General features: G+C 53.3%; 1 protein-coding gene across 4 annotated transcripts in view; it reads right to left on the reverse strand.

Moving 5' to 3' along the window:
* Positions 1-17983, reverse strand: part of ACTN1 (actinin alpha 1) — a 96422-nt gene that overhangs the window by 61610 nt on the left and 16829 nt on the right. The window contains exon 1 of one of the 4 annotated variants that reach the window (XM_032344589.1): positions 307-405. The exons of the other annotated variants lie outside the window; for them this stretch is intronic. Coding sequence (XP_032200480.1) covers positions 307-351 — 45 coding nt within the window. The 5' untranslated portion in view covers positions 352-405. Of the gene's footprint in view, positions 1-306; positions 406-17983 lie in introns of those variants that run through there. 4 annotated transcript variants of the gene reach the window in all.

Genomic DNA, 17983 nt, shown 5'->3' on the forward strand with positions numbered 1-17983 from the left:
GCTATCCACAGGACTTCCAGGATTCCATCAAAGGCCCTGAAATAGTTTCAGGCCCTGTTCACCCGGCCCTCCTGCCTCCCTACCCTCCTTCCATCTGTGGATCCTCAGTGGCCCTGGAACAAAGCCCACGGCTCCCCATGCTCGGCTGGGGCCCGACTTTCAGAAGGCACACCTGGGGAAGCTCCACCTGCCCCACAGCCCTGCCACCCACTCACTGTAGCTGGTCTGCAAGGGCCTCCCTCAAGGGGCGGCAGCAGCAGGTCACCGCTGTCCCCCCCCTGCTACCACCACAGCCACGAAACTCACCTCCTTCCTGTCACCCCACCTCTCTCCATCCCCCACCTTTTCCATGCTTCAGTAGAACGCTGGCGGGCACAATGGGCACACACGGCACTGCGAGGTCCGAGTTCTAATTCCGCTTCCACGACAAGGGAACACGGGGCCTGAGTCTGTCCCAGGAGCCTCACGGTCTCCTCACTAAGGAAGTCTTTGAGAGGTGGCGCCTGGGTGGCTCAGTGGGTTAAGCCGCTGCCTTCGGCTCAGGTCATGATCTCGGAGTCCTGGGATCGAGTCCCGCATTGGGCTCTCTGCTCAGCAGGGAGCCTGCTTCCTCCTCTCTCTGCCTGCCTCTCTGCCTGCTTGTGATCTCTCTCTGTCAAATAAATAAATAAAATCTTTAAAAGTCTTTGAGGTTATGGGGGGCCATACCTGCCTCACAGCTGTCTCAGTGGGCTCTCGTGAAATCAAACGATAACAGCCGCTGGGACAGGAATCCGAGAGTAGCAAATGTGAAGAGTTTCCAAAACCGGCCTCATTATAAAACATGCTGAAGATGCAGATCCCACCCCAAGAACCGCCGTTCTGGTTCAGGAGTTCTGGGGTGGGACCCACGAATCAGCATTTTAACAAGTAACAAGTACTTCCAGTGAATCCTGTCATCGAGCAAGCCGGGGTAACTCTAGGCTCTAGAAACGCAGAGGAAGTCTGCACCACCTCCCCCGTGCAGAGAAGGAAAAGAAGGGTTTGCTGAAAGCGCTCCCTGGGTCTGTGCACACATAGCAAGTGTGCAGGGAGCCCACGCTTAGGCAGCCCATCAGGTCCTGGACACACACCAGGGTGGCCGATGTCCCTCCTCTCAGTTAATCCTGGCAGTGACCCTGCAGGACAGACTGCAGGACACAGGAAGAAGATGGCAGAGCTTCCCTTCACCCCAGAACTGCCAACACAAAGCTGGGCTCCTCTCAGCACACTGCAGCCTTTGAAAGACGGACTTTCCCGCAGGGTAGGACAAAAAGAAGACAGCAGCAAGCAGGACTACCCCTGCTCCCTCCCCCGAGCCTGGATGGGATCCAAGCATCCTATCCTGCAGGAGAAAGGGGCATCCACTCCCTGGAGAGGGAGACTGCTAGAGTCCCCAAATACAAGGAGGACAGGGGTCCTGGAGCCTGCAATCTAGGAAGGTAGGGGGGACCCACCTAAGAAACAGTCATACAGTGACCCAGCTTAGAGAGAGTAAGAGGGTCTGGGAGGAGAGGGTGCCGGGATCTAAGAACACGTGGCATTGGAATGAAGCCCAAGGTACCCCGGCCCTTTTCTTCTTCCAAAACACATAATCCCTGCTAAGCAAGATGCAGCTGCCCCCATGACAGTGATTGGGGGGTGGGGGGGAGATCCACCCTCCTCTGCTCATCCAGACTCTCCCAGGGGGCTCAGGGCAACAGAGGAAAGCACCAGGTAGTCCCCAGACCTTGCCTTCCTGCACTGGGTCCTGACCCAGGCCTGCTGGCTGGTGGCTCCTCTCCCACTTAAGAGGACACAGCAATGCCCACAGCTGACATCCAGTGACACCTGCTTACCAAGCAAGCACTATGTACCGGTCATCACGTGGACTCTTCACCACTGCCTTGTAAGTCAGATTTTGACCCCCCATTTCAGAAGTGGAAAAACTGAGGCTCCAGAGGGTTAAGCACCCCAGCTGGCAAAGACCAAGCCCTCAACCGAAACCCAGGAGTTCCCTAGCACCCAGTTCCACAGTTCCTTCCCCTGCTGCCTCTGCCTCCCTTGCTGAGCCTCAGGGAGCCAACATGGGGCAGACAGATCACTACACACATTGCCAAGTGGGGCACCCAAGAAGGAATGATGCACAGATCCCTGCAGGGAGCCAGGGTCCTGGCTAGTGGTGGAGGTCTACACCAGCCAGCAGGCAGAAACCGGTTTACTCCACATGCGGCTCTGGGATGGAGCCATATTTGAGGGCCAAGCTTGAACCAGTGGTCCGCCGCAGGGGCAGCAGATGTGGAGAGGAGTTCCTGCTCTGTTATCAAGAAACAGACAGGGGCTCCTGGGTGGCTCAGTCGTTAAGTGTCTGCCTTCGGCGCTGCTCATGATCCCAGGGTCCTGGGATCGAGCCCCACATCAGGCTCTCTGCTCAGCGGGAAGCCTGCTTCTTTCTCCCTCTGCCACTCCTCCTGCTTGTGTTCCCTTTCTCACTGTGTTTCTCTCTGTCAAATAAATAAATAAAATCTTTAAAAAAAAAATAAACAAAGAGAACTGCTCTCCAAAGGAAGCTAGGAAATTTTATATTAGTCTCTGTAACGGGTCAAAAATCTATCTCACAATTACCCTCCAGGAGAGCCTCTGGCACAGAATCAGCTCAGGACAAGGGGTCGGGGAGAGTGGGGCCCGCAGGTTCTGGGTCCCCACTCCTTTCCAGAGTGGCCAGGACGCTGCAGTCCCCCTCCCAGGATCTGTAGCAGGAGCAAGGCTGGGACCAGGGCCAAAAAGGGGCCCTTCTTCAGCAGAAGATGCCAGAGCTTCTCATTAGCTCAGTCGCCCCAGACTTCTCCAGTCTTCTGTGCTACAACCAGCAGTAGCCACAGTACCCCCGTGGTGACCCAGCTGGCCAGCCTGCCCACCTCTGCGGGCAGCTACTGGGGCAAGGCCAATGGACCAGGGACCTGGCCCTGAGGAATGAGGAAAAAGGGCAGGTGTCCAGAGCCCTCCGCTAACCTACCAACCCTGCCGTGGGGGCTCAAAGTGGCCAAAAAGCATAAACAGTCAATACAAAAAAAAAATAATAAAAAAATACAAAAAACAAAATAAACAGCCAATCCATAAAATGTAGCAACAGCACTTCCGGGTAGATACAGAAAAGAACTGAAAGCAAGGACTCAAACAAATATTTGTATATTTGTGAATATACAAATATATTTGTGAACCCGTGTTCACAGCAGCATCACACACCACAGCCAAAGGGTGGAAGCGATCTGAGTGTCCGCCGAAAGATGAATGGGTCAGCGGCATGTGGTGTACGCATGCCAGGGAGTACCGGTCAGCCAGGAAGAGGAAGGCCGTGCTGACACAGGCCACCACACAGATGAACCCGGAGGACAGGAGGCGAAGCGCGTAAGCCAGATCCGAAAGGACAAAGGGTGCACGACTGCCCTTCAACCCGGTACCTAAAGCAGTCAAATTCACAGGGAAGATGGAAGGGTGGCTGTCCTGGACCGGGAGGAGCAGGCCATGGGGAGTTCGTGTTTAATGGGGACAGTTTCAGTTTTGCCAGATGACAAGTGTTCTGGAGCCTGGATGGCGGTCTAGTCACACGACACATTCACAGTAAGTGAATGCACTTACTGTCACTGAACAGCACACTTAAAAATGGTAAAATGGGGGGCACCAATTGGTGGGCCAATTGGTTAAGCATCTGCCTTTGGCTCAGGTCATGATCTCAGGGTCCTGGGATCGAGCCTTGTGTCGGGCTCCTTCCTCAGTGGGGAGCTTGCTTCTCCCTCTACCCCTCCCTCAACTCGCGATCTCTCTCTCTCTAACTAAATAAAAGCTTTTTAAAAAATAATAAGTGATAATCTTATGTATACTTTACCATAAACTTTCTATGTATATAAAAACACAGAGAGATGAAGATTAAACACAAAACCTTATGTGTGGCACAGAAAAAATAACCATATTACCTGCGGGGAATTTTTTTTTTTTTTTTTTTACCACGAGCAAGTTATACTCTCGTAATAAAACAGACATAAAGACTTGGGGCGCCTGGGTGGCTCAGTGGGTTAAGCTGCTGCCTTCAGCTCAGGTCATGATCTCAGGGTCCTGGGATCGAGTCCCGCATCGGGTTCTCTGCTCCGCGGGGAGCCTGCTTCCTCCTCTCTCTCTCTCTGCCTGCCTCTCTGCCTACTTGTGATCTCTCTGTGTCAAATGAATAAATAAAATCTTTAAAAAAAAAAAAAAAAAAAAAAAGACTTAACAACCCGACACGATTCAAATCATGACCAAGGAGCTGCCCACTCCACACAATGGGGCAATGCCATCGCCTGACTGTCCCCTTGCCACCAGCGCCAGCCTGCCCAAGAAACACAGCCCCACCCTGAAGGCAGGAAAAGTGGACTTTCGGGTTGGGGCCAGCGATCATGCCCAGGGCCTCCCACCCTTTATGAAAACAGCCGCAGAGCTGTGCCCCCAGGGCCAGAGCCCGAGGACTGCTAGGGTGCCCCTCCCTGGGCTCAGACTCCAAGATGACTCCAGCTCTGGGAGGAAATGAGCCAGTCTGCCCCAGTTCCCCTTCTAGGAAGCCACGAGGGAATGACTTAGCCCAGTCCCTGCACAGGAGGGCTCTGGGGAAACCACCGCCCATCCTCCACCTCCACTTCAGGGACACAGGAAAAGGGAGACGGAGAAAACGTTCATCTGATGGAGGAAGACACAGGGTGGAGAAGGCGCAAAGGACAGGCGGGCCTTTCCTCTCTCCACCCTCCATTCCCTCCACGAGCACACAGGAGGACGGCTGCAGCTCCTTTTGGCTCTGAAACCAAGGGCTTCCGTACCCGCTGGCTGATATTCCAGAACTGGGAAAGGGCTGGAGAAGACAAGACATGGCCTTGGAACAAGGAGAGCCTCGAGACAGGGACCCATGCCCGGTACCCCCCTGCCCCCCACCCCCACCCCAGGAAGCAATGCTTCTAACAGGAGCACTAAAACCCCCACCCTCAGACCACGCCACTCATTCACTTCATGTTTTCTAAGCTCTCGCCCTGTGCCAGGGGCCGTGCCGGAGCTGGGAAACCAGTGAGCTGCCCAGCCTCGAGGCACTCACAGCCTCCCGGATGTCTCCACCCCACCCCCTGTCCCCATGCCAGCCCTCAGAGCAAGCAGGACCTGCAAAAGTAATACAAACAGCAGGCAGAAGGAGAAGCCATACGGGGCCTCGAAAAGAGCACCAAGTCAGCTGAGAGTCAGGAAAGTGTGGTTTGAATCCCACGTCTGCCGCTGATTTTCTGTGTGACCTTGGACTAGCTTCTTCAGCCCTCTGGGCCTCAGTTTCCTGATCTGTCAAAAGGGATCTGAGGCTGGCGTCTGCAGGACCCTCCAGTTGACAGCCTGGAACGCTCCTGGGATGCCGGGATCCCAGCAGCACCGCTGACCCCTGACCATCCGGGACCCGCAAACTCCAGACAGGCCGAGCTGACAGCAGGCCAACTCCGGGGAGTTCTGGGGCACCAGGGACAGAGCTCAGCCCTGCGATCCCAGCTGCTAGAGGCCGTCTGAAGGCGAACATCTGCTGGAACTTCAGGGATAAAATGGATGTCGGAGAGTTCTCAAAGTCGAAACCTTTCAGCTCGGGATGGGGTCACAGGACCAGGAGGAAGCTTTGTGCATTCTCGGTGCCCCAGTGCCTAGTAGGGGAAAGGGGCGCCCCTCCCGCCCCATCTCTGCCGGATCTGAACCATAAACACAGCCCTTTTCTGAAGGGAAGGGCTTAACACAAACCAGATGTGGTAGGGACTTTCCCCCACCCCCTCCTGGCCCTAAAATTAAACATTTGGTGTCTCCTCTGCCAAACTCACTTGAAGGCCGAGCCTTAAAGAGCCAGCACCTCCGGTTCTCACTCTCACACGCTCTCAATCACATCCCTGCTTAAACAAAATGTCAAAGTCCCCAAATGGTAAGTGTGGATGGGGCGGCCCCCCAGGAGCGCCTGGCACCCAGGCAGGCCAGGGACAGATTTAAAAGCAAAGGTCCCTGGAGAAGAAAGGCCGCTCCTCTACCACCAGCCCAGGAGGGACCAAAGGGCAGTCTATCAGAGGTGGTTCCTGCGCCTGGGATTTGCCCCTGGAAAGTGCGGAAAGGGCTTGCAAAGTCAGGGCGGCCGGCTCCTAGGGAGCACCTGTCCCTCGAGGACTCTGGAGATTCCTAGAAGAGTCCATTTCTAGGCCTAGAGCTGACAGTCTCTACAGATGAGTAACAGGCGTCTTCTTTCTCTCTGCTCTCACGCCAAGGCTGCGAGGACCCAGGCAGAGCCCACCTCAAGAGAACTGGACTCCCCTGGGCTGCCAGACTGGTTGCTCCTCTGTCTGGAAAGCTCTCCTGGTCCTACAGGTCCTTCCCACCCCAGCTGAAGGCCCAGACCATCCACCTATCCTCCGCCCACCTCCCCAGGCCCCCTATCAGGGCCAGGGCCATGCCTCAGCACCAAGCACTAATCAGCAGGCCCATCTCCCCAACCAGGCGACACATGTCCTGCCCTTCAGCTCCAGGGAACCACTCTGTATACCTTCTGTGCACTCCACACAGAACGCGGCATACACTGAGCATGCTCAGTACACAAGGTAAAATCTCACGGAGCCGCCATTACTCAAGCAAAGGGCCGGTGACCTCAAAAAAATATTTGGAGAGGGATGGTGCTTCAGGTAGAAATTACCTGACTTGGGGCGCCTGGATGGCTCAGTGGGTTAAAGCCTCTGCCTTTGGCCCAGGGTCCTGGGATTGAGCCCGGCATGGGGCACTCTGCTCAGCAGGGGGCCTGCTCCCCCCTCCCCCCGCCTGCCTCCTCTGCCTATTTGTGATCTGTCAAATAAATTAAAAAAAAAAAAAAGAAAGAAAAGAAAAGAAAAAGAAATTACCTAACTTGCTATAAAACTGAAATACTATTTTTTCTTGAAAAGTATTTCATCCCTGGGCACCTGGGTGGCTCAGTGGATTAAGCCGCTGCCTTCAGCTCAGGTCATGGCCCCAGGGTCCTGGGATCAAGGCCCCAGTTGGGCTCCTTGCTCAGTGCGGAGTCTGCTTCTCCCTCTCCCTCTGCCTGCTGCTCCCCCTGCTTGTCTTTGCTCTCTCAAATAAACAAAATATTAAAAAAAAAAAAAAAAAGGTATTTCATCCTACAACCTCAAAAGAGACATTTTCATTTTGCTTCTTATTTTTGTTTACACCAGTTTTGACGGCTGCAATGGATTACAAGGCACATACCGTATAGTGTTCTGTAATAATCAGCAGACCACTGAGTATTTCATTTCTGTATGATCTTTATAAATGTCGTTTCAAAGGCTGAAGAAATGTTCCGACACTATCAGGTAGCAGAAGGTTTGTGAAATTCCTCCCCTAATGTTCCCTAGACATGGAAGCTTGGGAGCTTTTTTCCCCAGATAGCACAGAGAATATCCTTAGGCATTTCTATTTCAGCCGGACAGCTGTCTTCAGACAAAATCCTGGAGGCTGGGGGTGTAGAACCACCTGGCCGAAGGGTGTGAGCACTGGCACAGCTTTCACCACCTCAGTGAGCCAAGACACTGACCCACGGGCCACACCAATCCCGAGCACCCTCAGAAAGCCGGGGACCCACTTGTTGAATCAACTAGAACCCTGCCCGACTGGACGCTTCTTCTTGGCGAAACTGTTTCTCAGTTAACTGTATTGCCTGGAAGATTTCATTATCTCTGGGCCTTCAGAATTAAGGGCGCCACGGGTCCTTTAACTTATGCCTTTGCTCCTCCTCCATACTAACCCTGCTAACCCTAGTCCATTCTGATGTCACGAGCAAGTCAGGGCTCCCCTGAGGCCTGCTCTACCAAACTCAATCTCCCCCACATCTGAGATCCCTGATCGCCTTCCACACGGTGGGCCCCGCAGTTCCACATCCCCCCTGAGAAACTCCCAAGAGAGACAGGCAGCCAAGGGCTCCTTGACCTAGAGCCCCCAAAATGATGCCCGGGGATGTCGAACTACCCTGGTAAACGGGAGTCTCACAGGCCTTGTAGGCTTCCCGTTGCCTGGGGCCACCTCCAGGGGCCAGTCTGAGTCTGTGCCAACAAAACACACTGCTACTGGCAGCCGCCCAGGCTGGACAGACCCAGGAGCGTGACAACGAGGAGGCGCCCACAGTCCAGAGCCAACCCAAACCCCCACCGTCACGCCGTCTGCCTGAAGGCTATAAGCCAGACAACAGTCAGCATCTGGCTCCGTAGACACTAGAGGGTCAGAGGTCATGAAGGTGGGACAGGGCAGGGTGCAGGGCGAGGCAGGATGCAGAACTTGAAAAGCCCTCTCTCCACAGGAAACCAAACAACAGAGCTGGACGGTCACTGGAGGACACAGATGTTTGTGCTGGGGGAGCAGGGAGGGTCACCTGGCAGAGGGGGCCCCTCAAAAACCCCAGGGTGAGAAAAGCATGGCCTCTACCATGAGCACTGAAGGATTCCTTTTTTCTTTTTTAAAGGTTTTATTTATTTATTTATTTGACCGGGGAGGTGGGGCAAGGGGGATGCACAAGCAGGAGAAGGAGGAGAGGGAGAAGCAGGCTCCCCACTGAGGAGGCAGCCTGCCTCGGGGCTCAATCCCAGGACCCCAGGATCACAGCCCGAGCCAAAGGCAGGTGCCTAACTGAGCCACCCAGGTGCCCCCTGCAATGCTGCTTTAAAGCCACCTTGCAGGAGCACCTGCTGGCTCAGTCAGGAGAGCAAGCCAACTCTTAAATCTCAGGGTTATAAGTTCAAGCCCCACAATGGGCATGGAGCCTACTTAAAACAAAAACTGGGGTGCCTGGGTGGCTCAGTGGGTTGAAGTCTCTGCCTTCGGCTCAGGTCATGATCCCAGGGTCCTGGGATGGAGCCCCGCATCGGGCTCTCTGCTCCACAGGGAGCCTGCTTCCTCCTCTCTCTCTGCCTGCCTCTCTGCCGACTTGTGATCTCTGTCTGTCAAATAAATAAATAAAATCTTTAAAAAAAAAAAAACTGAATTAAATTTAAACATAAAATAAAACAGCCTTGCAGACAGCCAACTGGCCCCAAACAATATACAGCCAGGAAAGCAAGAACAGATTTTCCTTCCTTTCCTTACTTTCCCACTAACTGATGTGGGTTTAGAACCCAGAAGAGACACTTGGTTCACATTCTGGGAATTCTTCTACATTCAGACTGAAGCAACAAGATTCTCCAGGGAATCCTTCACAGAAGTCTCTAGTGTCATCCAAAAATTAAGTAGGGTGCTTGCTAGAAATGCAGATTCCTGGGCTCTGAGCCCGGAGCATTTGGTTTGGCAGGTCTGGGCAAGGCTCAGGAGGCAACAGTTCATACATGAACCTTATGTGGGCCAGGGACCCCCTCCCCTTTTAGTAAATATGGCCTCGGAGTGAAACTCTCCCCGGGGGGTGGCAGAGAGCGGACATGCCCACTGGAACCATTAGACCTACAGGGAAATTGTGGTCACCTGGAGTGGGTCCTCAATCAATCAAATGTAGGCAGGAGGCCTGTCATTGTCCTCTGCCTCACTCCTCAGAGCAAAGCACAAACGGGCTGGCTTCCTCAGGAGTCCTTCTCTCCTTCCCAATTACCAGGAGTCTTAATTGGACCAGCCTTGACAGTTCCTTGCGGTTTTCTGGGTGGGGAGAGGCGAAGAGGGTAGCGTGTCTCCAAGCCAGACAGAACAAATCAATCCCGGCCCATGCACATGGCCGCAAGCTGGGGCAGCATGAGGCCCTGACAGGAAGCTCTTTACCCGGACAACCCGAACAGCAGCTGGGACATTCCAGTGGCTTCCCCCTTCAGTGCCCCAGAGGAAATGTTCCAATGCCAAGACTCCCTCTGGCGAATCCCACGGCTCTAAACGTCTGGTCATCCACAGCCCTTGGACACCGGAAAGCTGGGCAATATGTCAGATGGGCTGGTCGTAGGACACTCAATGTTAGGGACACTCAGCATTAGCACCCCTAGGTGCACCTCTGATACACCCACAGGTGGGCACAGAGGCTTGGGGAACTCTAGGGCCACCCTCTTCCTCCCCCAAGAAACACCCATGGACCTCCAGATGCGGTGCCCGACCAAAGCACACCCAACTCCACATATCCAGGGCTCAGTGAGGCTGAACCACAGGGAGGGCCAGAGCTGCAGGAGAAAGGAAGCTTCTGTGCCTCGCCTCTCACGTCTCGAAAATGATGCAAACATCCAGGGGTGTCACTGGTGCATGAGTGCTCTAAATGCAGCACCCATGTGGGCATTTGAGGCCACCTAGGAAATCTTCAGCGGGCTCTCAGAGCTCCCAGGGACTGAGGCCTCCGCAGGTCAAGTCATTTCATGAACAGTCCAACTTCCTCTTCCCATCCCAGCATCTGGGAAATTCTGTCAGATACGTAACCGCGCAGGTGAGAGCAGAGCTGCCCAGGGACAGAAGGAAAACCACAGGTTGGGGGTGCGGCCACCCTCAGCCCAGACCTAGCGGCCCAGCCAAAAGTTCAGCAGGGGCCCGGCCAGCTCAGGAAGCCGGCCCTCCAGCCCCCAGGCTCCCTCCCACAGATAGGGGTACACGAGAGTGGCGCCCAGGCCAGGGAAGTGAACGGGGAGAAGTGAGAGGCGGCAGCTTTAGTTCTCTTCTACAACTTAACCCACTTCCCTCCAATGTTACCAAACACCCTGGTCCTTCTGACAAGCCTCACAGAGAGACAGGGAACTTGGAGACTGTGGTCAGCAGCCAGGTCTGGGCAAAAACTTCCAAGACACGGATTCCACTTCTCCCTGAAAGCTCCTTCAGCTTGTGCCCCTGGCCCTGAGATCTCACCCTGGCATGCTTGGGGCGGGGGGGGGGGGGGGGGGGGGGGTGTTCCTGAAGAATCTGCTAAGTTGTCACTGGGGGATAATATTTCACATCTTCCTCCCAAATATTTAAGTCCTGACAGTTTTCCGAGTCACCTTCCACACATTTAACATTAGATGAGAATGTGAGCAAGGCCTTCAGGTTAGAAATGTAAGCCCACACCCAGGCAGGCTAGTGGCTAAGATATTTTGGGTCAGGGGAAAATCGGGCGCCCCTGCCAGGTAGGAGACACCTAGGACGGCCATTCAGAGGAGACTGTCCCAGCTCCGACCCCGGCCTGACAAGGGGCAGCAGGTTCACTCCAGCAGTGCCCAAAACCAACACCTCCATACTCTTCAGCATGGTAGAATTCCAGGTCATCTCTCTTCTCTTCCTTATACTTGGCTGTATTTTCCACAATAAGCATTACTTTCCTTTTTAATTAGCTAAAAAAAAAACAAAAACAAAAAATAGGTTGTATATTGCTGGTGGCATATTAAGTCAATCCATCTTACAAAGGCGACTGATGAATATGTAAAATGGTCATCTCCAATTAACTCCGATCCCAAATATTCACCTAAAATGCAGGGAAGTGTCCACATGAAGAGTATTTACAGAGGCATTAACTACGATAGCCAAAAACTGGAAAGCATGGAAATGTCCACCACTGGGAGAAGGAAGAGGAGAAAACTGTCACCTCGGTGAGAAGCAGCTGGTAAAGGTGCCACGCCAGGCACAGCCTCAACAGGCAAGCCAATTTCCCCCCCGCAGGGCCTCATCCCTGCTCTGCAGCAAGGAGCCTGGGCCAGAAATGCCTGGCTGAGACAAGGAGCAAATCCGAAAGAGCTTCTAGAGGACATCCTTGACCTCTACCGCCTTCCTTCTGAAAAGAGAGATGGGCCACACTCTCTCGTTTTCCTAGCAAAAGAGCAGTTTTGGTCCTCACATGCCTCATACCTAAAGCAAATAGTTCTCGTCTCTGTAAAGCTCTTGGAAAACCTCGAACAAATACAGCGCCAGGAGTCCACACGGAAGGCTCTCCAGGCCCGGACAACCGGCCTCAAGTGAGGGTCTCCCATAAGAAGCATCTGTAAAGGCCTCACCTAGGCTGAACCTCTAGAGGCAGAGGATGACATTTCATTATTGTCTTTTCACAGAAATGCCTTCATCTAACTGTGACTTAACATCATGTCTCCTGGGGTGTGACTTAAGAACCAATATGCAGGGGTACCTGGCTGGCTCAGGTGGGGCAGGTGACTCTTGATCTCAGGGTTGTAAGTTGGGTGTGGACATTACTTAAAAATAAAAATCTTTAAAAAAAAGAAAAAAGAAAGGGCGCTTGGGTGGCTCAGTGGGTTAAAGCCTCTGCCTTCGGCTCAGGTCATGATCCCAGGGTCCTGGGATCGAGGCCCGCATCAGGCTCTCTGCTCAGCGGGAGCCTGCTTCCCTTCCTCTCTCTCTGCCTGCCTCTCTGCCTACTTGTGATCTCTGTCTGTCAAATAAATAAATAAATAATCTTTAAAGAAAGAAAGAAAAGAAAAAAGAGAAGAACCACTATGCAAAAAAGATCTCTGTGTTCCATGAAACTACTACTGACAGCATGGGCCGGCGTACCACTCTCCTAAAATGGAAAAAGTTCCTGGTATTCAGTACTTAGAAAAAAGTCTCTCTCTCATGAACTGATATACTTCCTTTTATTAGAAACAAACGTATGGGGCGCCTGGGTGGCTCAGTGGGTTAAGCCACTGCCTTCGGCTCAGGTCATGATCTCGGGGTCCTGGGATCGAGTCCCGCATCGGGCTCTCTGCTCGGCAGGGAGCCTGCTTCCCTCTCTCTCTCTCTGCCTGCCTCTCCATCTACTTGTGGTTTCTCTCTGTCAAATAAATAAATAAAATCTTTAAAAAAAAAAAAAAAGAAACAAACGTATGATAATTCAAATTTCCCCTTTTGCTCTGGCTACCAGGAAGCTCCAAACTAGGGTCAAGGCAAACTTACAAAAACTAACCTCTTATAACACAGTTTTCTCAACTACCTCCTCCTCACCCTGACAAAACTCAGATCTTGCAACTTTAAAACTTTGTTATACAAGAGTCTTCTAATGTGCTCTTCTCAAACACTTTCTGGAGACAGGCAAAAAAAAAAAAGGTACAAATAAAAAAAATTCATGAAGCAAACTCTATACTTGGATCTCATTTTCTCCAGGGAAGGAACACAAAGGCTGTGCAGCTATGTATGGGAAAAAAAAATCTTTGATAAAATCCCATGTGGAGAGATAAAAAAGCAGAACTAAACTGTATATATACTATGATTACCACTATCAAAAATAATGCATGTATGGGGGGTGAAAACAAAAACAGGTTTCTGAAACTATGAATTGTGTGTTTGGGCAAAAAGATTAAATGGTCATTTTTCACCCCCCCGAAGTTGTTTATCTTCTCGAATGGAAACAGAAGCCCATGTGGGTGAAGGAAGGAGGCAAGCAGAAGCCAGAGCTCCCTGGCGGCTCCGGGGACCCGCACCTCTACTGTGTCCAGTTCTACTCCAGAGACGACGGCCCACATCAGGCAGAGAAGTACTGGTGGTCTGAGGCACAGCCTCGCCCTGGAGAGCAAGTAGGAGGCTGACTCACCACCTCGCAGGTGGAGTGAGCTCATTCCCTTCCAGGGCATCCTCAGAACTAGAAACCCACAGCCGAGATGGTTCCCATGGCAACCAGCCAGCACCTCCTCCACCTGTGCCAGGGGTCACCCACCCCACCCTCCCTAGCCTCAAACCTGAGACCAGAGTGAGCTGGGGCCTTGGGGGCCGGGCAAGGCAGGGCCCTCCTCCCCCCACCCCACCCCCCACGGGCTTCAACAAGTCTACCCAAACACACCCGAGACCAGAAAACTCATGACCCCGCAGTTCATTCCTTCTCTGGAAAGTCTGACAAATTCGAGCTAGACTCCATCTCCCCCACACAACTCCCACCAGTAGAGTACTTCTCTCCCCTGGGCCTTGCTACATGGCCTGGAGCCTTCTCTACCCAGCCAGGATCCTTCCACAACTCCTGACACGGCGGCTCCCATCCTCCCCACCAGACCGCATGGCTCTCCAACTCTCTCAACATGCAGTGTCCAGTTCAGACAGCCGAGCAGGACTCAGGACAAGCCCAGAGCCCTCGGCTGCCCCCTAATATGGCCGCACTCGCCCCTCTGCTGACTCACCGGGTACGCTGCCACCCACCCCCAGGCTTCTTTCTCTCCGGCTGCTCCCAGCCCACTCCTTCTCGCTCATTCCCTGCCCCACCCTGGCCAGAGACTGGTACTCATCGCTCATGCCTTTGGTCACACTCTTTGCCTGGTTCACGTCCCCGCCCTTTGCACCACCCCCCCGGCCTGACTCACCCGGACATTCCCCAGATTTGATTTTTAGCTCACTTTATAACTCCTACCTGTCTCCTCCAGGGTGGGTTGAGACCTTCCCCAGGCTCCCTTCACTAAACTGCATGTGACATCTTTTACTGTGACAAGGAAGAGCCAGTTAACAGGTCTGCCGCCCCCTGGCCTCTCAAGTACCTGACCCTGACCTGGAAAGAGCAGGTGCTTGACACCTGTGAAATCTAGGTGGTCAGCACATCGGTTTTCGCTGTACTATTCTCCATACTCTTTCTCGGATTTAAAAACGTCCCTTTAAAAAATGAAATGACCCACAGTGTGAAATGACTAAATGAGTGTGCAGATGATCATTGGCTACAAGGCCTTCAGCCCTACAGTATGTCTCACCACCTCAAATATCTGGCTGAACTCATCCTTCGGAGACTTTCTTCCCACCCTGGGGCTGCAGCCGGGACATGTGGCCAGTTACCAAGTAGTTCAAGCCCAGAGCACGGCCCTGTCCGTGCCCGGAATGGAGGTGACACGAGGCTGAGTTTGCATTAGGGCTGTAAGGTCACCTCACCTCTGTTTGTCCTTTGTACACGGGAGTAGAGCCGTTCGCGCGACACGCAAGCACGCGCATCTCCCAGCAAACTAGCCCAGAGGGCTAAATGTAACAGGGCAGTTTCGCTGCTGGGTCATAGGTACAGTGGGATTCATTATTCCATCCTCTACTCCTGTATCTGAATCTTCCATAGTGTAAGTTTTTTGTTTTTAACTTATTCATGCAACTAACATTCCCTAAGTGCCCTACCACTTGCCAGGCATTGTAGATAAAGTGAGAAATAGGAAACAACCCCCTCTCCCCTGGCCATGAGTTGAAAACTGGATTAAATTCTAAATTATTGGGCGCCTGGGTGACTCAGTGGGTTAAGCCTCTGCCTTTGGCTCAGGTCATGATCTCAGGGTGCTGGGATCGAGCCCCGCATCGGGCTCTCTGCTCAGCAGGGAACCTGTTTCCCCCTCTCTCTGTGCCTGCCTCTCTGCCTACCTGTGATCTCTGTCAAATAAATAAATAAAATCTTTAAAAAAAAAATCCTAAATTATTTGCTATCTTATCCCTCCTGGAAAATTCAACACCTGATGGCACGTGCAACGTGAAGACAATTCTGATCTCCCCAAAGGGCAGAAGAGCTAAGGAGGGGCTTTTGGGTGCCGTGTCTCCTGGGCTTGTCTCCTCAGCCCTGCCTCCTTACTAAATGGGACAGCCCCCCCCATTTAGTACATGGCTGTGGGACACCAAGGGTGGGCCGCAGGGCTGCTGCCGATCTCCCAAGCCCACGGGCAGCCAGGCCAGGATACCTGCCAAACAAAGACAGCTTTCCCTCAAAGAGCAGGACCCAAACGCCCTTCATTCTATCATTACAACCTTTCTAAAGCCCTCTGACTATCAGGGGCTAGGCCAGCTTGGGAGATTGAAAAAAATTCCACACGGAGGTCCCCGACTTCAAGGGAATCACGGTCCTATTGAGTGGAAACCCTTGGACTCAAATCCTTGTTCTGCCACCTACTACCAGCTGCAGGACTCAGGGTGAATTACTAAACTTCTCTGGGCCTCGATTTTCCCATCTGTAAAATGGGGATACTAATGCCCACCTCGAAGTGGTGGTATGCGATTTTATGGGTCAGCGCATGGAAAGCCCTTGTCCCGGTGCTTCGTGGTAAAAAGCCAAGCCCGGCGCCTCGCACTCGGCATTGGAAGAGTCACTTCCAATGACTCCTGCATGAGTGTTACCCACCAGGCCCCTCTGGCCTAGAAACAGGCCCCGGTGATGATGGAGCTTGAAAGGCAAAGAACAAAATCCCAGAGGCAAGGCTAGATTCCAGACAGGCCCAGACTGGCTCTGGCTGTCCTTGCACCAACACCCTGGCCTGCCTGAGCTATCTTGAGTGATGCCTCAGCACAGCCTAATGGGTAAATGTTGCCCGCGAACCTGTAAAGCTTCCCATCCGGCCAGCGCCTCCTTCTCCCCAGCCTGCCCAGACCCAGGATGCTGCAGCCAGGCTAAGCACTGTTTCCTTGCCAGTTTGGGCTTTTGACTTTTGGAGCCAGCTGCCACAATTTCTGTTCCCTCTGGGCCTTGGGGGGCATGAGCAATTCAGCCCCCACAGACCTGTTGACTCTCAGGTGCAAATCTGAGTCTCCAGCACATTTGACTTCTCGGGGTTTTGATCCCCTCACCTGTAAATAGCCTTGATGCCTTGTACCTTGTTGTGGGGATAAAGCAAGAGCGTGATGTGAAACGCAGGGCCTACAACCACCAGAACTGGGCCGGAAGGGAGAACCTGGGGCACCTCCACAGACACGGGGTCAGCCCAACCAGACATGGCCAAAATCTTGAGGTGCCAGGGCAGCCAGGAGAGGCACAGCCAGCACCCCTGGGCTCCCAGGAAGGCAGGGACTTCAGCCTCTCCCCAGAGGCAAGGCCCAGTAGAACCTCATTCCCAAGACCAGTGTTGGGGATGGCCAGTGCCTGGGGTGCCACATGGAGCAAAAGGGGAAGAGAAAAGACATGGGGAAGAAGGGAAGAGGCCAAGAGAAGCCCACAACTAGCCCTGAGCTGGCCCCATGTCCACTGCCTGACACAGTGCGGGGCCCGGGTGTGTCCAGCAGCGCTGACAGCAGAGCACCCCCCATCCTATCACTAAGTCCCCCACATTGTAAGGTGAGGTGCAGGGTTGGCTTGTCCAGCATCATGCAGCAGCCATGGGCAACCCGAGGTTCTGCAGTAAGTGAAGGAGTGTGTGTGTATCTGGGGCCCAAGGAGGGTGGAGACCCAGTCTGTCCCTCATGAGGGGCTCTCAGTCCCCAGTCAGGGCAGTGGTGAGGACTGTGGGCTCCCGCCAGGCAGCCCTGGTTCTAAGGCTAGAACACCACGCAAGAGCTGTGTGGGCTGGGACAATTATTCCATCTCACTAAAGCTCAAGTTCTTGTGTAAGTGGAGATGAAAATGGAAGAGTACCTTTACTCCACAGTGTGGTTCTGAGGGTTTGTGGTTTAAAGCTCATCACTGGGTGATGCCACAGGGCTGGGTATGCAGGCATGTGAGCTGTAAATATCAGGACCATGACCACTAGTCCCATCCACGCCGCCAGCCCTGACCCTTCGGCTCATTCCTCCCTCCCTTCCTCAACGGCAATCTCAGGAGGCAGTCCCAGGAACATCTGAGTATAAGGACAGTCATACAAACGACTCACCTGTCCTTCACCACCTCCAACCTGGCAGAGCACAGCTGCCGTCATGTGTGAAACCCACCTGAACTCAACCACCCACACGCTAACCAGAACTGCAACAGCTCCATCCCTCTGCCTTCGGAAACAGCAGCTGGGGCTGCCTGCCCGCCTGTCTGCAGGTGTTCTCCAGCCCACCCACAAGCATGACCTCAGAAGACGCTGTACAGGGGCTTGAATAAACAGTCCTTAACCAAAACCAGCCCCATGAGGAATGAACCCAGGGCAGTGCTTCCTTGCGTAAGTCAGATTACCACTATGGACCTCAGTCTCTTCATCGGTGGGGGAGGAGGGGGGCGAAACCAGGTGACAGTACAGTCCCCTCTGGCATTCTATGGTTCGATTTCTTCCCACTGCTGCAAGGGAAAGAAGGGCTAGAGCTGGGTTCTGGAAGTAAACAAAGTGAAGGACAAGGCCGCCTATTGACACCCCTTGGGCGGATTCCAGGCTGAAATCCTTGCTCCCTGGTGCAGGCTGGA

This window comes from Mustela erminea, chromosome 5 (assembly GCF_009829155.1).
Source record: "Mustela erminea isolate mMusErm1 chromosome 5, mMusErm1.Pri, whole genome shotgun sequence".
Lineage (NCBI taxonomy): Eukaryota > Metazoa > Chordata > Mammalia > Carnivora > Mustelidae > Mustela > Mustela erminea.